This window comes from Alexandromys fortis, unplaced genomic scaffold (genome assembly GCF_014885135.2).
Source record: "Alexandromys fortis isolate MF-2015 unplaced genomic scaffold, M_Fortis_MF-2015_v1.1 scaffold_16, whole genome shotgun sequence".
NCBI classification, from domain to species: Eukaryota; Metazoa; Chordata; class Mammalia; order Rodentia; family Cricetidae; genus Alexandromys; species Alexandromys fortis.
In genome coordinates, this window is record NW_026067893.1 from 15,030,940 (window position 1) to 15,054,169 (window position 23,230).

At 52.1% G+C, this 23,230-nt stretch overlaps 1 protein-coding gene across 9 annotated transcripts in view; it reads right to left on the reverse strand.

Moving 5' to 3' along the window:
* The window catches only part of Pax2 (paired box 2), an 89,756-nt gene that overhangs the window by 61,700 nt on the left and 4,826 nt on the right, over positions 1-23,230 (reverse strand). For 4 of the 9 annotated variants that reach the window (XM_050146794.1, XM_050146816.1, XM_050146758.1 and 1 more), the window contains exons 2-4: positions 17,643-17,753; positions 14,046-14,211; positions 13,224-13,421 (exon numbers count right to left, since the gene is read on the reverse strand). In XM_050146794.1, the coding sequence (XP_050002751.1) occupies positions 13,224-13,421; positions 14,046-14,211; positions 17,643-17,753 (475 nt within the window). Of the gene's footprint in view, positions 1-13,223; positions 13,422-14,045; positions 14,215-17,642; positions 17,754-19,139; positions 19,488-23,230 lie in introns of those variants that run through there. The other 5 variants (XM_050146788.1, XM_050146810.1, XM_050146750.1 and 2 more) reach the window with 2 other exon arrangements.

Below are 23,230 nucleotides of genomic sequence, written 5' to 3' on the forward strand. Positions count from 1 at the left end.
CGAGCATGCACTCGGGCACACCCACGCTCACACGTGTATACAGGCTGGGCTACACACGAGCATGCACTCGGGCACACCCACGCTCACACGTGTATACAGGCTGGGCTACACACGAGCATGCACTCGGGCACACCCACGCTCACACGTGTATACAGGCTGGGCTACACACGAGCATGCACACGGGCACACCCACGCTCACGCGTGTATACAGGTTGGGCTACACACAAGCATGCAATCGGGCACACCCACGCTCACGCGTGTATACAGGCTGGGTTACACACGAGCACGCACACACTTACACGTGTATACAGACTGGGCTTTCAAAGTGGACAAAGGGACAATTACTTGACTAGCTCTAGTCAGTGCTCAGAGACCAGAGGCACAGAGATTCTCTACCTCCCGGAAAAGACACAGAATCAGCTCCTTCCTGAATTCAGCTGGGTTCACAGGATGCCTTGATTCTCACTGGCTTTCACGATACTCAACCCTGTTCATTGACTACATGTTTGGCTCTTTGAGCCATCTTTCTTTCTTTTTGTTTTTCTTTTCTTGTTTGTTTTTTAAGTAATTTTTCCCCATACAGCCCCCAAGTTGGCCTTAAATTCAGGAACCGACTGCCTCAGCCTCTTGAGTGCTAGGATTACAGATGTGAGCCAAGACACCTGACCCTTCAGGCCTTATTATCTAAAATACTTCAGTGCTCATACACAGACAAGCCAGAAGACACACATATTGACACAGACTAGAACTAGAAATGCATACTATTATTACTATTGTAATAAGAATAGTAACATTTATTGATCCCTTAATATTAGATAGTTGCAATTCTAGGTAGATTTATGGCTCATTTAATCCTCATGAGAGCCTGTAAGAGACTTAAATGATTATCCCTTCCCTATAAGACTAGGGAAACTGAGGTACAGAAAGGACATGAGATTAGCCAGACTCAAAATATGGCAATTTTTTCCCTGGGACCTGCCTCTTGCTTTGTGCCAAGGAGCTTTATGTGACTTGCCTGGCACATAGCAGGCACTTAGCGGGAGATTTCTGAATGGGTGAGTGGAACGATGAATGAGTGAATGACCGTGTCTATTAAGGACCTTCGGATGGCAGGCTCCCTAGTGGAAACCAGGCCTAATGGACAGCCGAAGGTTATTTGGATAAAGCCTCTTCCAGTGTGTCCAATGGCTATGCTTTTCCAGACACTAACTGCTGCCACTATTGTGCCTGGCCCAGGCTCCCTTTAAATCAGAACTCAGACCCAAGTGCATCCACGAAGCACACTGTCCCCTAGAATACTTTCTTCTGAAATATGTGTTTCCTGAGATGCTGATCCTGTTCCTGAATGGAACCTGAGAAACCCAATCCACCAGGGGGACGTGCTAAATCACCAGATCTTTGGCATCCTACGGACAGCTACCATCGATGATTGACTAAAGTTTTTGATTTTCATCCCGATATTTGGGCGTTGCCATGGTCATTAGCCTGCTTGTCAGCAAGTGTGCATGCATTCCCAAGACACAGGTGAACACCAAAGAGGAAAGAACAACCCAGAATAAAACAGACTAAAGAGGACAGGGGTAGCAGTTGTTTGTGAAATCAGTCAGGCAGGCGGTGTTCCAGGAATGGGCTGCTACCTCGGAGAACCATTAGAATGTGGATCCAGCTCACAGGGGACTCGTGTGCTTAAAGACCTTTAAAGACCCTCATGCGGCTGTATCCTTGATGGTCTGCAGAGCCGTACCAATCAGATCCTGGCACAGGGAGCCAATGGATCAACTCCAGTATCCAGCACAGTGAGCAGCCTGCCCACTGCCAGGCCAGCCCACCCTGTCCACACTTTCAGGATGGCCTGGACGTGTGCACTCAGGCACAGGGGTCCCCCACCTACTGTCAGTCCAGGTTGTAGATTTTGCAAAGCTTGGTATAAATCTGGTTTGTGACTTTGTACATGAGCCCCTATTTGTGATTTAACACTCTGCCTTTTCTCATCTCTCCTACCTCTATTTCCTTTCCTTCTAGCGTTTTAATGCTATTTACAACTTCCTTACTCGTAGAACACCATAGCAATTTTTCAGTGTCTCTAACTGATATACCCAAATGATTTTTCTTACCTAGGTTTTTCTCTCCTCTCAGCCTAATTTATGTTTTAGTAAGCAGGAACTTCATATTGCTTCATATCATTCAATAGTATTAAGGGTTACTGCTTCTATCAAAGGGATCGTGCTACTAAAAGGCTCATCGCGAGGGCCATTTGTTTATTCTTATGAGCACCCAGTTCCCCCGGTGTGTAAGAGGCTGTGTGCGTGCAGGCGTGCATGCACAATGGCCTTCTCGATGCATGCCTCTATGCTCCACTGCCCTGTGTCAATGCCACTTGGCATTGGCAGGAAGGACCCAGCACAACCACGATGTGGACAGCAGCTGATCCTGCAAGTGCTGGAGAGAAAGCCAGGCTGTGGGCCTCCCTGTTGACCTTGTTGAGTTCTTTCAGGAGCGGATTCATATATGCCTGGTGGGGTTCTTTCCTCCAAATCCTCCCTCCCACACCTCTTTTTACCTCAGATGCAAGGAAGACTTATGGTGACATTATTCACAAGCAAGTTTGGGTTTGGGGGGGAGGAGTTTCCTATTCTTATAGAAGGAGGAAGGTTAGAAAACCAAGAAAATGCTTTCCTACATCACAGGGTTATCTATTGCCTTTTCTCTTCTTTAATTCGTCCTAAAACGTCTCCTCACGACTAATTGTGTTTGACCTTGACTCCCGGCCTCTTCCTGCACAGTTACAATTTGTTGCACAGTGGACAGCACCTGCAGAGTGGTTACCTAGTCTGACAAGCCTAGAGACCAGCAGTCAGGGGGCCAGACCATCACTCCACTCCTGGAAATAAATCCCATTGTATTTGCATTTTAATTTTCCACATAAACAAAGGCTCAGAGTAGTCGCTTGGGCAGCATCACTGGACGAATTTAATTAGAAATGAAAAGTTTATAGGGCCCTCTTTAATGCGATTAATGATCAGTTAACATTTATCACATTCGGGTGCCGGAATCGCCTTTTCTGAGCAGCCACTGGCCATGAAATGAATTTCTCTCAACTTTCTGTACCTATCCGGAGAGGTCGGTCATCTCTTAAGAAGTCTGCATGACCTTCCAGAGTGTCTCCCTAGGGTCGGGAGTTGAGGAAATAAAGGGGAGTAGAGGAGGAGGCAGATGTTACATGGTAGGCAGGAGGGTAGAAGCAGACAGTGGGTGTAGATTCCACCACCCCCCATTTCTAGAAGGAACTGGACTAGAGCCAGAGCTGTGTCCTCTGCAGGCAGCCAAACCCCAGCCCTGAAGGCTCGCCCAGCCCAGAAAGCCCCACAGCTGCCTGTTTCAGCCTCTTTCTGGGGCCCCAAGTCAGGCCTGAGGCAGGGCCAGTCAGTGCCAAAGCATCCGGCCCTTACCTCTCTTTCTCTCTCACCTGGGAGTTCACCAGGCATTCCCTCCCAGGACCATGGTGTAAGGAACCTCCTTCCCTCTGGCTTTCCCAGTGGAAGTCTGCCTGCCCTTAGACAAGCAGAGGAGAGTGGGAACACGACACCTCCATTGGTCCCCGAAGGAAAGTTGCCTTTCCTTATCTTATCTGATTCTCTTAGCTCTTCAATTGGAATCAGCTGAGATTGGGCTGCTCCTACCCATCCTTCTAACCCAGGGAGGAAGGAGGAGCAGGGGAAGGACCGTGGGATGCAGGACTGCGGGGTGCACCCTGCAGATGACTGCAGATAACCGTCCTGACCCCTGGCCTCACCCCCACACAGGTAGAGACAACCAGCGCTATGGCCACACACAGGTGACACACTCACTTCCAAGGCGTGCTCGAGGATTGTGTCAGAACCCTCTGTGGACCTGACTGACCCTTACTTGTTGACTCACTAGGACAGGTATTGACATCTACTGTCGCTCTGAATGGATAGCATGCATGCAGCGGACATCCCGAACGAGCAGATTACCCAAGTCTTGGCAGGGAGTCTTACTTCGGGAGCAGATGGTTCTGCCAACCAGAAGCTTTCTGAATAAGGAAACCACCAGCTCCTGGTTTGACAAGCCTGACTTCTGAGAGTTCCCAGCGATGCTAGGCCAACCTCCCAGGCTGTGAAAGCCAGGCTCAGCTAGGAACCACCAGCCTACATAGTCCTTAAAACAGAGCCACATGAGCTCCGCAGGCCAGGTCTTTCAGCTTCTCTCAGGACATGATGAGCTGTGAAGTAAGAAAAGGCTGGCAGTGTAAGGGGCAGAATGAGGTACTTAAGCCCGACTCTCAGGGATCTTCAGACCCGACAGTGTCTGCCAGACTCATGAGCTCCTCTCCTTGCCTGACAAATATGGACTGGGCGTCTGAACCCCCCCCCCCCAAATTCCAGGGCCAAGAAGGAGTACCAGAATCAGGAAAGGTAGTCTCACAACTAGCTAGAGTCATTTGAGTGAGCTCTGGGGCCCCTTTGTTGTCCCTTAATGCCCCGTTCTTCCTCCTAGGTCACTAAATCCTTCCTCACGTTGCTCCGCTGTGCCTGCAAGGTGAATATTGTTCCCTCTGCAGCCAGCTGCCCTGCTCTATACCCTGCCAGGAAGAGCCTGGCAGGCTCCCCCAGCTTTCTCTGCTCTCAGGCCACTGCAGAGGGAGCGCACCATGGAGAGCCAGGCCCGGAGACAGGCATAGCAGGAATCTGTGACCTTATGCTCCCGGTAGCAGGCAGAGGGGACTTCACTGTGGAACCCCAGAGAACAGGGGCACCCTACCTTCTTCTTGACCTCACTCATGCTTTTTCTTGGGCCTGCTACTGACAGCCACAGTCACTGCCAGGAATATGCAGTGTGCTGAGGGGTGGGTGGTCACAGCCACGTTCATCTTCCCATAGGTCTCTCTTAGAAAGGACAATGAAACTCTGACCTTGAGAATATGCCTGCAAGGTCATTTCCTCTGCCCCACCCTCCTGTCGGGAACTCCCCAGATGGCGTCTCCTTTTCGCCTTTGTCACCTCTGGGCTTCTCAGAATGTCATCAGCCTACACTGCCAGCTATTCTGGGTACTGGCTTTCTCTAACCATGTCTAAGATGCTTCAGGGGACCAAATGTCCCTTATTTAGATTTCGACACCCCACCCCTTTCTCAACTGTAGTTACATTCTCTGTGTTTCAGTCCCAAATACTATGCAGGCCAAGGAAGCTACCAGACCCCTTTCACCTCCCAGCTTCTTACCTCCTCCATCACTCTCTTGATTAGCATCTTATCTGTTGTCCCCATCAACACCCCTGACTCCCCCACTCCTCCTCCAGGTAGAAGGAGTACTATCAAACCAGGACATCCCCAGAAGCTGCTGTACTAAGATACAATGGAATGCTGGACCCCTCCCACTTGGTCTGAGCTCACATTGCTCTTTCCTAAAGCAGAGATCCGTGTGAGGAGTTACACAAACCAGAGGCTGCCGACTGCTGGCCAAGGTAGAATCAGACCCAATGTGTGCTTTATTTGGCTAACATGGAGCTGTTAAAATTTGTCTTTGGGGGGTCCTGCAAGATGGCCCACTGGGTAAAGGCATTTGCCATGCAAGCCTGAAAACCCGACTTCCAACGCTGGAACCCACAAGATGGGGCAAGGGGCTGGGGAGCTGCCTCAGTGGTCAGAGAGTTTGCAGTGCAAGTGTGAGGACCAGGGAACTGAGATCCCAAGGACCCCCACAAATGCTGAGTAGGAGCGGTGGCCCACCTACAATTCCAGCCTCAGAAGACAGAGACAGGGTCCCCAGAGCAAGCTGACTAGCAAGACCAGTCATATGGGCAAGCTCTGGGGTTTCATTGACCTTTTTCTCAATGAATAAGATGAAAACTATAGAGGCTGTGTTCTCTCTCTCTTTCTCTCTCTCCCTCTCTCTCTCTCTCTCTCTCTCTCTCACACACACACACACACACACATATATCCACACCACGCACAAAAATGGGCGGGGAGGGGGAGAAAGAAAGAATAAAAAGGATAGAATCAACTCCCCCAAATTGTCTTCAGACATCACGCACACACTATAATAAATATAAAAACTTTCTCTGTATCAGTGTTTGTACGCTGGGCCATGTCCAGCTCCTATGACATCTATGCACCATCTCCGCCAGGGCCCTGAACACACTGGTGTATGAGCCCTGTGGCTACACGCATTTCCATCACTGCTCTTGGAACATGCCAGCTTAGACGTCGGGACCCTACTATCCTTACCCTTGCATCCAAAGCCAAGCTTTCTGGAGTAGATGATCACTCTTAATTCTTTTCTCTCTGTCTCTCAGCACAAAATACCTTCTCATCACATTGTCACTCAAGACACACAAAAAAAGGTCCCAACATTTCCACGACCTGAAAATAAGCTGTGAGCGGAACCTGGCTGTATGACCTCTGCCCTCTGCCCCCTTCCACCTGCCTTCCTTTCCTACCTGGTAGTTTCTGGGTGCAGGGCCCTACTCTTTCTCCTTCAGGTCAGGCCATTTTTCTCTCTTCTCAAATGCCAGCAGCTCTCTTGCCTAGCCTTCTTAGTTCCCAAGTCACCCTTGATACTGAGCCTTGTCTGGCTTCACAGCCTTCTCCAGTTCTACCATGTGTTTAATTTCTCATCTGGAATCTTTCCTACTTTCTAGTACCTAGGAAGGATCTGGGGTTTAGGCCTAGGTCCAACACAGAGGAAGCTGTGTTCATAGCTATGTACTACTGTTACTGCTGTAACAGGATTCTGGGTATCCTGGCCTGTGGCTCTCTGACCTGACCACAGTGTGCATGTGTGTGTGTTTGTGTGTGTGTGTGTGTGTGTGTGTGTATGTGTGTCTGTTTGGGTGTTTGTTTTTTGTTTGCTTGTTTGAGACAGAGTCTCATTCTGTAGACCAGGCTGGCCTTGAACTCTTGGAGGTCTGCCTGCCTCTGCTGTGATCAAAGGTATACACCTCCATGCCTCGTGTGGATCAGCTTTGGAGAAATTTATATATCTGGAAGGACATTGTCATGGCAACTGATGTGACTGGTCCTTAACTAGTTCTGTCAACAGGGCTTGGGCTTGTGTCAAAGTAAGGACGAACATATGATCACAAAAGTCCCCCTAACCAAGGTGGCACCGCAGGGGCAAAGGCCCTCGGATTGGGGTTAACTGGGCTTAAGGAATATTGTAATACAAACAAAAATTGATGGAAAACTTGGCCTCAGGTTGTCTAAATTGTGAAATGGAACCACCTTTAGCCCAGCTCTATGACTGTTACCACTTCAGGCAACAACCTCACTGACTGACTTGTGATTAACCATCGGAGCCAAGGACAAGGTGCCCAGCCTTGTACTGTAACAACAGGCCACATACCAGAGACTGCGTTCTTTGTTCTCTTGACTCCAGAGCCCTGCACCTAAGAGTGGATACAGGTAGAGGCAAGCACACACAGTCTCCCACACGGAAGATGATGACCTTTACTCCTGTATGCCATTGTGCATACATTCTAACTGCATCCTGATAGCATCAAACCCAAAACTGTGACCGGCAAGAGAAAACCATCTGTGCCCAGGGGCAGCAGATAATTCCAGGAGATACCTTCTCTCCAATTAGTATTTCCTTTGCTTGGGCACTGGCTGAGAGACACCAGTCTTCATGTTTTAGGAACCCTTCTGCCTTCCCTGGGTGCTTCATTGACCATAGATGTCTCTATCTTGTGAACCTGAGCTCTGGACACCTAGCCTGATGGGGAAGGAAGTATGAAAAGACACAACAGGAATCTAGAAAATTCACAAGTCAGATGGGCACCATCTACTGGATTCTTTTAAGGACATGGAAAATGGCTTCTTCTCAATGTAGCCATTCTCCTCTTAATAGGAGAACTGCAATGCAACCCCAGATAGCATCATGGAGAGTCTCGGGGAGCCCTGAGTACCAAGGCCCTGCAGGGTAGCCAGGTCTGCAGTTATAGGAAGCTGGAAGTGGACAACGGGCCCCTGGGTTAAAGTGTTCCTTCATTAGTCCTGCTTAGAAGCAGGACCTCCGTCCTCTATGGGCTCATGGGAACTCCCTCTCCAGAGTGCAGGTTTTGGGGAGAATGACTCATCTATGCTGGTTACTACTACTGCTTTTCTGTCTAAAACTGTAGCGTTCTAATCCTCAAGTCCATCCCATCCTGTTGGCCATCGAATCACCCTCTGCATACCACAAGCCACCTTCTAGAACATGTGTTGCCACCACCATCCAGTGTTGCCTGTCCTTCCTGAGGTTGACTGCACAGCAATGCCTTGTTTGTGCCGGGAAGCATGCACAACCCTGCCTTCCCAGCCTCTCCTCCAGGAAGCCTCGCGTCCCTTCTCCAGGAGCTGCTCCTGTCTGGCACCATCTCCACTTGGCTAATTCCCCTTGTGGCCCCTCTATTGAACTGTTGTGTTGTCCATTTCCCTGTGACAAGGGCTCTGGTTACAGAGTTATTGATTGGTTTCATGCAGACAGATGGGCCCTTCCTGGCTCCCATCGAAATCCCTGGCTGTATGGGCTGATTGTTGCCTCTCAGGGTATAGGATTGCACCAGAGACCACCCTCCACGCAGTCTCCTTTGCCCGGGCTCTGGATGGTAATAAATGGAGTCAGCCTGAGCAATAATAAAAGCAATCCAGTAGGGTTACCTGTGCAGACACAAGATTTATGCCTCTTCATATTTGATGTGATTGTTTTATTGAGTTCTCAGAACAGTTGGGACTTTATTTGTTTATTTTGGGGTTTCCCCTCTCTTTTTCTCTTTATGTCACCTCCTAAACCCAACCCGGAGTTTTTCTGAAGATAACCCCTCATCTCAAAAGTTGCCAGCTGAGGTAGGAACTCACAGCAACCAACCACTGAAAACCCACAAGCCAACCACCAGGGGCTAGTCAGACCCGGGAGTCAGTGCAACCTTCTAAGTTCCATCCCAGAACCCACATGGTAGAAGGAGAGAACCAATTCCCACAAGCTTTCTGCTAAGCTGCACCTGAGTGCTGTGTTAGGTGTGTGCCACACACACTCACTCACTCACACACTAAATAAATAAAAATGAAACATTAAAAACACAAGAAGCAGATCAACAACCATGCCTGTCTCACATGTACGGGTGACCAGAACAGCAAAGATGCCCTCTAGGAAAAATAGCTTTGAGACAGAAACCTCGGAGAAGACACTGCTTGCAGCCCCTTCTGCAAGGCCTGCAGCCCCAGGACAGTTCTCTGCCCTTATTTTTCTCATTCCTCTTTGGGATGAAGCCTTTTTCTTAACTCACTGACCCGCCCCTGACTCTTGGCCTGTCACCAACAGTGGTGACAGACAGCTGTAAAGATCTAAGATGTGGCAAACAATGCCACCCCTCTGCCCTAGCTTCCATGCCAAGCCTGGTCCAAGAGTCAAATCCACGCAATCTAGAGCTAAATTTCAGAGGCAGGAACAGACGTGTTGGTCTAGGATGTGGCTCCAGAATCCCCACGGCTGCGATTAGTGACTACCAGCTCACTTAAAAAAACAAGTGGTAACTGCTGCCCACCACCAGACCAGTGACAAACACCTGAGAATTGCACAGCAGGGACACCGAAGTGACAGGAACTGGCATCGCTTAACACAGCAACGAGGCTGCAGCAGTCCTGAAGCCAGTGCAGTCACTGCAAGGAGAAATGTGCTCACTTCAAGCCAAACAGGATAAGGAAGAATACAGGGGTGGTTGGTGATTGGCAAGCCCCGAGGGTCCATTGCAAAGATCTAAGGTTGAAGAGTCCTTGACCCCAAAAAGTGTTGACTAGCCTCAAGACATCCATCAGCTAGCTCAGAGACCACTCCCAGAGGGTCTTCAGTAGTTCTAGACTCCACCTGGAGTTCCTGCTGTTCTCTCAAAGGAGTGGTCGCTACCCAGGGCAACAGTCCGACAAGAAGACTCAAGCAGGAAAATCCTTCCCGCTTCGTCAAAAACTCAACCTGACAAGGTAACTTTCCCCTCTTTCGGTACATGGATCTTCCATCTCTCCCCTGCCCATAGGCCATCTCCCATGCCAGGTTTCAACCTAAAGTTACCTGTTTACAAACACTGTCCCCAACAGTGGTGTCATACAAGCTGAAGAGCTGGCAACTCCACGCTGAGCTGTAATTTATATTTATAACAATTCAATAAATTCCACGACCTGCTCAGAGCTAAGATTTTGGCCAATGGTTTCTGGGTGTGGATGGTTCCCTACCACACACCTTTGGCCCAGAGAAGCATTTCTATGGGGATTTGCCAGGGGAAAACTCAGGTTGGACAGCCAGGGCTTTATTGTGGCAGGACCAAAGAATGCCAAAACCATTTTTAAAGCATGAAAAGCAATTTAGTTTATAGCCATAACAGCATATTTCAAGTGCGGCGACAGCATCTGTTTGGGGGAGGAGAAGACGAAAACCTTTGGCTCAGGTGCGTGAGCAGGTGTAGACTTCCTTTCTTGCCAATACTGGCTCCTGAGCACCTTACTCCAGACATGTATGTATGTACATTGTGTGTGTGTGTGTGTGTATCAAAAACAACAGCAACACGAGTGGACACACTACTATCCCCCAAGCTCTGAACTCAGGAACTCCCCACTTCCCAGTACATATCGCCTTCTATACACAGGGATATCTCCAGTTCCTTCCTACAGTGAAAATTCTCAGAACAGAAAGGCCCAAGTTCCTAATACAACCAGCACCTGCAGGAATGCCACGCCTTTATCAGGCATTTGCAAGAAAGGCGGCTCCACAAGAACCTTCCCCTTCAGGGCAGAGTACCCACAGGAATGACATTGATGATGGGGGTGCCCAAATGTGTACCCGTGACATACTGGGAAGCCTCAGCCAATTTTTCCAAAGTACCAACTATGGGAAGATTCTTCCCAAAGCAAAATTTAGAACAGCCTAATATATCCCATTGACAAATTAAGCCTTGAAGTCTAACTACAGAGCCAGGGCCGCCCATGTTGCTGGCTGGTGGCTTCCCTGTTCCTGGGCCCATGCTCCATTCCCCTTTCAGCAATGCCTACCCAGAAATGCCTCCTTCTTCACACCCAAAGGAAGCCTGCGGGTACCTCACATAACAGGCACCCAAGGCCAGCAGCCACTGCTGGCTGTTAGAGTGGTTGGGCTTGGACCATTCTTTCCCCAGCGCTCATCTCATGGGCATCCCGCCAGTCTACTTTCTTATAGCTTGGTAGATGCACCTTCAGACATACGGAGCTTGATGTTAGGGTCACTGTCCTCTGCACTCTAGGACTCTTTAAGAATGAAACATCCTCAAACTTGTGCCTGAACCAGCCTTAAAAACAGCTCGGCCATCCATGGATATGTGTTGGAGGGGGAGCAGACAGGGAGGGTGCTAGGCAGGGTAGCCGCCACACCCCGCCCACATGAAGCGAATCACTGTGACTTAAGTGTCTTGGACTCTCCCAAAGTTTGCAGTCCCCATCACAGATAATAAGTGTATCTCCAAACAGTCGCCAGGGCACCGCTGCCCAGCCAGGTGACATTGCTCCTCACTGAGGTCACTCTTGGCTTGGCTACTGTCCTCCTAAGACCTCAGCTCTAGCTCACCGCAGGGACCACCAGCTGGTCTAGAGGCAAAGTCTCTGGGTGGGTGGCTCAGAAAAAAAAAAAGGAAAAAGAAATGTTGTTCCCTTCCCCTAACTGTCACACCTGCCTCAGTCCCCAAGCTTCCCAGCCTCCTGACTTTTAAACGCAAAGCACTTACTGCTTTCTCAAACCACCCAGTGTTATTCTCCAGCTCTTTTGGAAAAGTGTCTAAATGTCAAACAGCCACACGTTTCCAGTACCTAGCTGAGCCAGGCCCAGGGAGCTGGAGAGTTTCGGAGGGTGTATAATTAGCCGATCAGTATTATGTTACCCTGTTCATAACTGAATAACCATTTTAATACAGATGGCACACACTGGGATAATTTCTGGGGTCGCCTTGCAGTATGTTACAGCACGAGTGTGGCAGAGGGAATCTTCTTTAGCCAAGGTACATTCTACCAGCTAATTCTACCTGCTGTTTTTGGGATGATTTGGGATAATTCCATATCATTTGCAAAATATTAAAAAAAGACAGGTGAGGCTAGTTGCAGAGAGAAACACCATCTGAGTTATTAGTCGTCCTGATAATGGGCCTATGAAGGGTACAAAGAATAACAGAGTATGAAACCCTTAACTCTCTTCTCGTTTGGGGGGTCCCTGGAAATGAGGGCGACCTGCTTTCTGGCTGGAGTGTGACTTTCGCAGTCCTGAATCTCTGTGTACCATGGTCAGGCTCTAACAGTTCTGACGCCAGTTTGGGATCGTGAGATTGAGGGCTGCCTGAGTGTTCTGTAATCACCCTAGACTGATACCCTGGCTGGGGTGCACATGCATAAAGCATGACCTGCCATCTCCCAGACAGCACTCCAGAGTGATCTGGGACTTAAGAGACCTAAGTATCCTGCAAGCTGAACTGACTAGAGCCTGCATGGTCCCAGTATCTGATCCCAGTATCTGAACCTATCAGCATGGAAAAGATTGCAGCCTCCTTCTTGCACGCCTAGTGGTGGGGGCATCTCCCAAGAGTCAGCCGCAGGGACCCTGCTCTCACTACCTGCCTGGCATCCCGGTTCTTGTCCAGCTCCCCTTCTCTCTGCCAAGTCCTGGCTGGTGGCTGGCATCTACTTTGTAGGCCTGGATGCCAGTGCTTCTCGGCCGGAAATTTGTGTGGCGCTGGCTAGCAAGACCTGGGCTCCTGGGAGGCAAGCTTTGTGGGAGCTGGCTGAAAGGGTAAAGGAGTCAGGATTCTGGATGCCCCTGGGGAAGGGTACATGACTTTAGAAAGAAAAGTCTGTTTGGTAGCGATGAATAGACAGTGGTCATTTTAAAAGCTTTGCTATGGGCTGTGATTGTCTCTAGATCCCGAGGCGGGTAATCTTGGAGTCTTAATTACCACAAACACTTGGATTCATTTCCAGGACACCGGCGGGAGAAGCCTGGCAGGGAAAACTCAGCTCTGAATTGGAAAGAGCCCTGTCTGTCTGTTTGTCTGTCTATTTATGCCTCTCAGGTCCATTTTCCTTACCCAAAGACTTCAGGCTAGGGGCTGGAAGGAGGGATAGAGGCTGGACAGAGTGAAGATGGAGCCTGGGAGATGGCCCAACAGGCAGGAGTAGGGAACTGGAGCCCTGCTCTCCAGGCCCAGGGGGGCTTTGCTCACCTGTTGATGGATGAGACGCTGGGCACTGTGTCATTGTCGCAGATGCCCTCAGCTAGCAGCCGGTCACGGATCTCCCAGGCAAACATAGTCGGGTTCTGCCGCTTGTATTCAGCAATCTTGTCCACCACTTTGGGCGTTGCCACCTTGGGCTTGGAACCGCCAATCACTCCAGGCTTGATGCTGCCAGTCTCGTAGTACCTGGGCCAGGAAGGCCGTCGGGGTCAGCAAGAAGCCGGTGGTGGCAAGGGCAGGGGGGCTGCAAGCTCCAGAGCTGCTAAGCCGCTCTCCCTCCCTAGGCATCAGTGTGAAGGGAAAAAGGCCCTGTGTAGCTGAGCAGACTCCAGAAGGGGCTTGACTAGGGCATTGTAGCTGGGCATGGACAGCGGCTAGAGCAGGCACCCTGGGGAATGGAAGCCTGGCCCTCAACTTAGGAAGCAGAGAAGGACCCCTGCTGGGAGAGCTGATCCCATCTAAAGCCCAGAGTCCCTATGGAACCTGGACCCTCCTTTAGCCTTCCTAATGCTGTCTTTTCTCCTTTTGGGATGCCCCTTCTTCCAACCCCATTCACATTGCTTAGCTGGGGGAAAAAATCCCTCCTTTTCTGAATGTAAGTAACTGCCTTCATCGGAAGGCCCAGGGAGCTGGGTTATGTTGGGTAGACTCTACTCCACCCTCACTCCAAGGCTCAGCCACCATAGCGGCCCTTTCAAAAGGGGCAGCCAGTCTTTTGATCCCATTAAGTCCGGACCTTCCTTTCGTGCCTAGCACCTCAACTTTTAACTAAAGCCTCAGCTGGAAAGGGAGGCAGCGCCCGGCCCTCACCTGCCCAGGATTTTGCTGACACAGCCATGGCTGACCCGCAGCTGCCGGGAGATGTCACAGGGCCGCACACCCTGGTGGGCCAGCTCCACGATGCGCTGCCTCACCACGTCGGGTAGGGGCCGGCCGTTCACAAACACCCCCCCGAGCTGGTTCACACCCCCGTGCCCTGCTGGGGAGAGACAAGAAAAAAACACAACACCCCACAACAGCAGGGACCGGCCATTAGTCAGGGTCCGAGGCCAGCCACGTGCGAAGGGAGCAAGCAGGGCTAAGGGGCATATCCGGGGATTCGGAGAGAAAGGTGGCTTGTTTGCGTGCAGGAAAGAGGAGGATTAGATATCGGACCCCGGCTAGCTGTAAGAACCGAGAAGCTGGCCTAGGGAAGAACCCGCCTCTCAGACTAGCGCGCTGCAAAGGAGAAAGTGCGGGAAGAGTAGAGAAGCCAGGAGAGAACAGACGCGAAGAATGGAGAGGGAAAACAAACGACAAAGGGGAAATAATGCCAGCAGGGGTGAAAGAAGGGAGATGGGGAGAGAAAGGACCGGGCCAGGGACAGCACTGTGGCCGACTAGGAACCCGCCTGCGCCGCAGGCTAGGCGTTGTTTGGGTATCACAAGGGCAGGGAGCCAGACGATTTTGGAGGGTCGGGGTCCACTTGACTCAGCTCAGCGGGGTATTCAGTATAGAGAGGGACTAAGTCAAGTCAAACGCAGCCCCTTTTCACCTTCGCTGCCTACCTCTCCCCTTGTATCTGTTTTTAATTGTAATTGTACGTTGTCCTCTTTCCCTGTTTTTTTTTTTTTTCATTTTGTTTTAATCGGGAGTTCTTCCTTCCCTTTATGTTTTCTGTCTTCAGGTATTTGGAACCATATTTTCCTTCTGCATCCCTAATATCTAAGATGGAAAGAAATCCAGGTGAAGAAGAAACGGCAGAAGAGATTGTAATTCGGGATCCGCTGCACTCCGAGACAGCGAGGCGGCTGACGAACGTGGGCTGCTGGGGTTCTCTTGCCTACTATGCCGCTCGGGGCTGGGGTCCCCCGAGTCTCCCCCAGCCCCAGGTGGCATGGTAGGTAGGGACCGCACCTGCGGAGTTAGGACTCAGACACTGGGTGTTACAGCCTAAGCCAGTTCGGGACCCTCTGACCTCTCAGACCTCAGCAGCTGCCCAGGAAACCCAACAGTAAGGACGGATGTACCGGAACAGAGCCTTTGGTTTCCAGACCAACTAGGCAACTGGGTGGGGGGGGGGGCTCCCAACCTGGAAGCTGAGAAAACCACCGGGGTGCCAGGCTCGAGGCCGCTGCCAACTGCCCCATTTTCCGCGGCCTAAAGCAGCCTAGAAATCCTGCACCTGCAGCGGTTAACCTACAGCAGCAGTTACTCAGCAATCTAACAGCAGAGACTTCTAGCGGCAGAGTCAGGACAGACAAGGTCTGCAACCTGCAGCCACTGCCCCATGGCCTCCAGCGAGTTTCGGAGAAAGCGGGCACAACTCGTGCCCCCTTTATCTCTTTCCCATAACATTCTGCCGAGACCAAAACAAGCTTGGGAAAAGCCCCTGGACAGAGGCCTCTAATCGAGAGGCTCCGGGAAACCAGAACCTCTTATCTTACACCCCCAGTCCCCATAGTCTCCCCATCTTGGTCCCACTCTTCTCCCCCTCCCCGCCCTACAAACCCCGACCATCAATAATTTAGGCCCCGGGAGAACTCGCGTTACCGGTATGAAAAGGCGGCAGCTGTGGGCAGATTAAAGATGAATAATTCAGCCTCACCGGGCTCCGGGCCCGGCCCCTCTGCCCCAATATATGGGATGGGGATTGCAACCGGGCACTTCTGGAGTTCAGGGCCGATGGACCGCGGAGGACCCGCGCTGAATCAGGCCTGAAATGTGCTACTGCCGAGGGCACCGACCCGGGCTGTATGTAGCTGCTCGCCCGCCAGCCGGCCGCCTTGCCGGCCCGCGCAGTGCCCTTCTCCCTTCCTTCGACCACCTTCTGCTGGCTTTGCTCCCCTTTTGGTTTCGGAGTGGTTCCCTGAGTCTGGCCCTGACTGGCCCGTCCCGGAAGCAGTCCCCCAAAATTACTGAGCTAGGCAGCGGCAGAAGGGCCGAGACGGAGGCTGGCCGCCTTGGTGAACCGGCGTGTGGACTGTTTCATTCCCTCCGAAAAAGAGCTGGGCTTCCCGGCTGCCCGAGACACCCGCAGTGGCCCATAGTCCCTCGCTTGGGTTTCCTTTACCTAAAAATTATTTAGGGAACTATATTTTATTCCGAAAGTTTTTTTAATCGTCCCGTAAAGTTAAACGTGTGCTTAGGAAAGGAATAAACAAAACATGGTTCTCTCTTATTGTATCATATTTTAAAGCCCAGAACAAGGCTAGGTCTAAAAAGTTACCTTGTGGAAAGTTACAAATTATCCTTAATTATTAATCTATACATGGGGAGAGCTTTTCTATTTAAAATATTATTTATATTTTTAAGCAAAGGAAAATATCTGACAAATAGTTTTCCAAGTTAAAGACCTAGCATGAATTAGATAAATTCAAAATTCATTAGATATTTCCCCGTTTTCTATTTTTCTGTTTCTCCACCCCCATAACATTCTTTTATTTTCTTTCCTTGATTTCCCCCTCTTGATTTGATTTCTCTTTCCTTTCTCCTCGGCTTTAGCATTTGCCTTTCTTTTGTTCTTTCCCTCTCATTTTTCCATTCTTGCTGACCCCCTGGCCAGGGCGCTGGCTGCTTGGTCCTCAACAGAGAGTGGAGGCAGGCAAAGAAAAGACTCCAGAATGCAGAGCATCTAGGAGCTGGTTTGGAAGGCTCTACTACTTGCTTTCTTCCTGACTTTGATTTCTTCTCAAAACCCCTTACTGTTTTTAGAACGATCACCCCCCTGGGCAAAGTCAAGAAAAAGTGACCACCTTCTCCTGACAATCTCATGTTCCCAGCTGAAAGGGAAGAGAAGGAGAAGGCGGAGAAGTGAGGATGAAAGAAAGAGGATGGGAATATTTCAAACCAGTCCCCATGAAGCCTTGGCTAAGCTGGAAGGTACAGGAGAGCTGAGGCTCAGAAGGGGGTCACACCCCCAGGAGCTTCTACTTCGCTGTCCTGACACCTAGGCTGCTCAAGCTAGGAGCCTCCTCCTGATGGTCCACAACTCTAAGTTTGAGAGAGGTAGATATGAGGGGAGGGTGGAGAGAGAGAGAGAGAGAGAGAGAGAGAGAGAGAGAGAGAGAGAGAGAGAGAGAACTGTCAATTAATCCTTTAGTCCAGGGCAAAAGCTAGTGGCTCGGACCTGGGCCCAGGGCTATGTATCCCGCGAGGTAAGGAGGAGCAGGTGGAAGGAGCAAAGGCAGGTGGAGCACTAGCAAAGGTACAAAGGCAGACAGAACGATAAGCATGGGGTGTCAAAAAGCAGAAGAGAGTAGCTAAAGACAGGAGAAACACTAGGTAAGAGAAATAGGCAGGGCGCGAAAGGAGGGGCCGAGAAAAAGCCGGTGTGGCCTCTAGGGTAAGACCTGAGCGCAGGGGGCCGGACAACACTGGGGCTAGACGGGATTGGAACCGAGACAAGAGCCGGGCGCCGGTACTCACGGTGCATCGCGGAGAAGGGGTCTGCTTTGCAGTGCATATCCATGGGGAGGCAGAGGAGCGGGAGCAGCGCGGCCGCCGCCGCCGTGTCGCCTCTCAAACTCAACTTCAGGACTTGAGGAGAAAAGGAAGGGACGGTGGGGGAGGGAGGGTGAGCGGGCGCCCAGCTACTGCGGGGTACGCAAGGGCGGGGGGCGCCGCTCTGGGCTCCCCGCCGGGACTCCTCCGGGCCCGCCGGGGTTTGCAACCGCAGCGGCTGCAACTTGCCACCGTCGGGGCACGCGGCTGGGCAGTCAGTAAAGCAGCCCCCGGGCGACGGGCTGGGCCAAGGGGCACAGGGGGCGCATAGCTCGCGCGCCAGTTGCGGCCAGAGCTGAGGCCGGGTGGGGAAGACGGCTCACTCAGCTCCCCTAGAACCCGGTGGTCTAAGAGGCTCTGAACGGAGAGGGCTCAGGGCAGGGGCCGCCCGAGGGCGCCGGGAGGGGAGCCGGGCCGCTCCAAGTGCCGGCGAGTTGGCGAAGTTGGCAGAGAAGTAGCAATCCCCGGGATGTCCAAGCGGCGCCCGCGGGAGGGGAGCGCGCGAGCCGGCCCCCGCCCCCGGAAAAGGCAGGCGCTCGCCGCGGCGGCCGGAGGGCCAGGAGGGAGGGAGGCAGCCTAGGAGCCGAGCGGCGCCCGCAGCGCTGTGCTGGCCCCAGGTGGGTTGCGGCTGCAAGAAGACTCGGCCAGAGACTGGAGTCTGGGCTCCCGGTGTGTGTCTCTCTAAAAGCTGCAAAGCCCCCTCCAGACCCCCTCCTCCTCCCCGCGCCGGGAGATGGATGACTTGTCAGACAAAGGCAATAGATTCCACCACTCTGTGATTCGCCAGCGCCGGAGCCCCGAGCTTCGGCAAGGAGGGCCCCGCGCCTGTCACTCCGGTGCCGGCGAGGGGAGGGCCGGGGAGGGGGAAACGGGAGGGAGCAGCGGGTGAAGGAAGAGGGAGGGTGAGGAGCAGGCCAGGGGGAGGAGGACTGGGAGCCCGGGATTAAAACTACGCTGAGAAACGAAACTCGCCGAGAAGATAAACGTTAGATAAGGATAAAGAACGGCCAGCCTAATGAATATTCAGGCAACCACAGTGGGCCTTCGAGCGGGCAGCGCCCCGAAGCCAGGCTCTCTGTCCCAACTCGCCCAGGCTGCCATCCACCGGCCAATGTCCGCAGATCCCACTGCCCGCGGGTCCTCATCCTTAGTCTTAAGTCGGCTATCCTTAGTGCTGAGTTCCCTTCCGTTCCTCCCTGTGTCTTCCTTCCTCCCTCCCTTTACCTCTGGTCCTTCCCTTTCGCCTTTCCCTCCTGTGGTACCTTCCCATCCACGAACGCCAGATTTTCATTCCGGGGCAAAGTGCCCAGCAGTTTGTCCCCTCCCGTCCCACACGCTGTGGCGCGCACCCCCTCCCCGGAGTCTGGGCAGCCCAGAACGCTTGGTTCAGAATCAAGCTAGAGGCCTCTGGCTAGGACCCACCTGCCTTGGTGGGACCCAACGGACGGCAGGAAAGCCAGGGAACTTGGCTCTTGGACCCTCGGATAGCTAGGGAGGGGATTGGGCTAGATACAGTGCGCAGCGGCTTGTCCGCCACGGCGGCAGAGAATGCAAAAGCCCAAAGCGGGACCAAGGCGCTCTCTCTCCCCGGCTGGGGAGAAGAGGAGGCTGTGAACGCGGCTGAGCGCCGCCCGCCGCTAGCTCTGCGGATCCGGAACGAGCGCAGCCGGCGCAGTACGCCGGCCTGGCCCGGCTTCTATCCGAGCCGCTGGCCCAGTCTCTGCAGTCTGACCCTCACTCGCTCCCTTGTTCGCTGGGGTCCTCTCGCACGCACTAGGCAAGAGAAGTCCTTTGTCTCCTAACTGGTTAAGTACAGAATATCCGGGAGATCTTTATGAAATATTTTCCCTCGTCTCATAAATCATCTTGGCACTTCAGCTGATGTTTTAACTCTCCTCTCCCCCCTTCGCTCCCTCCTCCCAGGCTTCCCTGGGTCTGAGAAAGGGTGGCTCTGGGAAGCTCGAGCTGCCAAACAGTGCTTTCTTGCCGGGCGGATCCGAGCCTCTTGGCGTTGTCTGCAGCTCCTGAAGCCCAGAGGAAGGGCAGTGAGCGGATTCATGACCCTGTCTCTATGGCCAAAAAGCCTCAGCAGTATTTGGGATTGGGGAAAGCACCCACTAGACTCAGACTGACTCCTACTGGGCATCTAGAACCCCGGTTTCCCAGGATGCCCTTACTCTGGGAGGATTTCAGGCCAGGCTCGGCTGCACAGGATTCTGAGCTTTCCATTGCTTGGGGAGATGGGTCCGCTGGGATCCCGGCCTTCGCCCTGTCTCCCGCAAATTTCTGATACCGATCTGATTAATCCAATTGCAGAGTAACTGCTGAAAATTAAAAATTAAAAAAAAACAACAAAACAAGATAAAATACCTACCTGCCTGCCGCCCACCGCTCTGTCCCTCACTTCCCTTGGGCTGAGGACTAGGTTGGTTCCCCTGGGCTGGAGGTTGTAGGCTCAGGGGTCCTGCCTGGAAGCTAGTACCTTCCTCCCAAGGCCTGCAGATGGCGCTCGCAGGTTTGCTTTGGCCTCACAACCCCGGGAACCCGCACTAACTTCGCGTGGGGGAACGAAAAAGGAGAAACAGTAAGTCAGTTCCCCAGCCAGGAGAGCCAGGACCTCTCAGGTGGCACTAACTGGCATAGCCTTAGCTTCCTGCCAAGAGCTAATCAAATCAGAATTGAATGTGGGGAGCATTAAAAAGAAACCGTGGTTAGAAACCCATAAAGGAGCCTTGGCCAGGTCTCCACACATATGTACACTGTACATATGTGTACATAAGTTATGTCTTGATGAGTCTGAACCGTTGGAGAAACAAAAATGCGTGGACTCCCTCGTTCCACACAGAAATCCACACTTCTCTAGAACTCAGTATTCCTTTTTCGTACACTATGAAGTGTGAACTAGGACAATGGGCATTTTCACGTACTGGGGGAGGGGTTGATCTTTACATTTTGTAAAGAGAACTAACAGTTTGTAAAGCAGCGTGTTTGAAGTTGGCACTCCCACACGTACCTTTTATATAGACCCTCTTGGGAATGAGGGCTAGTAACTGTCCAATGTCCAGGTAGCCTCAGAAAGCCCTAAGCACGCCTTTCTCCCCTTGCTCCTGGGACACTGTCTAGCTTCCCAGTCAGTTTCTGGCTCTAGATAATCAAAAGGCAAACCACCCTGCTGCTTTGGAAGCTCCGTTAGCCTCTGCACAGCCTTCTCTCTGGACTTCAGCATGAAGGGCTGGCCTGCATCTGTCCCTCCTCGGTGGCCTCTCGCTCCAACTCCCTTTTCCTATTCTTTTTCTTCTTCTATGGGTCCTAACAGAAGGGGAAAGAGTTGGGGGGAAAAAGAAGAAAGAAGAGGAAAGAGAGGAAAGAGAAAGAAGAAAACAACCCAACCCCAAACACAACCAGGGCTCTGACCTGTCAGGGTTGGTTGCTTTTCCCTCGTCTGCCTCTAAATGAACCTTTTCTCTCCAGTGTTTTCAAAGCAGCCCTTCCACCCCCACCCCAACCTAGGGGCATTTACACTTCAAACAAGGCGCCCGCCTCCCTGCGGAAATTTAAAGGCAAATAAACTTTTGGGGAGTTGCTCTGATACCCATCTCGGGATTTGCTTCATTAGCCGCCTCTGTGCATCTGATCTGCCCAATAAATCTTCCTTGTGGATCTCGGCTCCTTCGCCTTCTCCGCTCCCATCTCTGCCATGCTAGCTTGGCGCCTGGCGGCCCACTCCTACCTCCTCCCTTTTCGACCAGCTAGGGTTCTCCACTGCTCCGCTCAAGTGTTATGTGTGCGGGAGGCTGTGGTCGCGATAAGAATGACCTCCTGTATAAACTTATGCAGAGGTGTCCCAAGCCGTGTGTGACTTACACCTCAGCTTTCAATGTATTTCTAAGCAGATTACGCATAAGTAAAGTGTGAGTGCTAACCCCGCTTACCCCGACTCCTATTTGTGACTCTTTTGCTAGGTTTTTGGTTTGTTTGCTGCCCAGGAACTTTCTGTCAGGACGGAAAAGAGAGTGACGTGTCTGCCTCCCTTCTGCTCGCACAGCGCTACCCTGGGACTAGGCACGGGGTCTCAAAAAGTTCTCGAAGGTGTCTGTGCTACCGGGGATCTGGAAAGGGCCGGGCTGCAGTGGAGCATCCCAGCTGTGCCCCTCCCCCGTGGCCTAGGCTTGTCTCTCTCCTACCTCCTGGGGAGTAGCGAGGGGAGCTAGGGCCTGAGCTCCAACGGAGGGGATTAGAAATTCCGAAATTAAGCGTAACTCCCCAGGAAATGCTCCCCACAGCGCAGACCAAATTAAAAGCATTAAAGTGTGTGTGTTGGGGGGTGCTGTTCAGAATTAAGGGACAAAAAAAAACCTAGAAAAAAACCTAGTCCGAAGGAAAGGAAAGCACAATCCAAAGAGGGAGAAAGCGCCAGTTGAGTAGCTACTACGTAGCCCAGTGTCTTTTCTGGATTATTCCGTTTGGAACTCATCATATCCACTAACAAAAAGAAAAGAAAAAAAGTTCTTACAATCAAACTCTGGGTCGCACACCCGCGGCCCACTTGCCCTCCCAGTGCGCCCTTGGAGGGCGTACCCTAGGCGTCCAGATCCCTGGCAGTGGGTGAACGCTCTGAGGCCCCTCTCATGCCCTGCCTGACCGGCTCCCGCCAGCCCCCCTCCCCTCCCCCTGCCTAGCCGGCTTTCTGGTCACATTGGAGGATTTTTTTTTTTTTTTGGAAGAGCTTCTGGTACAATATGGAGCACCATGGGCTGCAATTTCACACTCCACAGCGCATTCTCCCTAAAGCTACTTTTTTTTTCATCCAAGACCCCCTAATTTCTGCTTCCTCGCTCTCCCCCCTTGCTCCCTCCCTCCCTCCCTCCTGTTCTCACTCTTCGTTTCCCGCCTTTGTTCCCAATATTTGGACACCCCACAAGAATCCTGGGGGTCCTGACTGCCAGCTGGCCCCGCCCGCCTAGTCTGTTGGTCCTGTAGAGGCCGAGCACACGTGCTGAGCCTTTATCCTCCTTGGCCCCTCCTCCCTTTAACCCTGCTTCCCTACGTAAGAGGACCTAGCAACCTCCCTGGCCCTTCACAGCCCCTTTGAGGAGTAATGACAATACAAACCACTTGGCTACTAAAGGGGCCTCATATTGGCACGGGTCAGCCAGGTGGCTGCCCGTGGACCACTGAACTGGTGGAGGGGTGTAAAAATAGTCAAAACTTGGCCAGCAGGCCCACGGGGTAGGAGTGGAGGACTTTGACCAAAGAGGGAAAAGTAGATGGGAAAGAATCAAGGAGGCCCCGAAAATCCTGTCTCAGACCTGAATACCACCTTACCGGCCCCAGGCACCCACGGAGGGCTGCTAAAAGAACCATTCACCACCACCCCAACGCCCCCATCCCACCTCCCCCCCACCAACCCCGCCCTGCCTTCAGGAAGGAGACGCTGTCTCTGCCTGCATAGTCCCTATGCTTTTTTAAAGCCCCAGTTTTCTTGCCTGTAAAATGGGGACAATTACACTTGT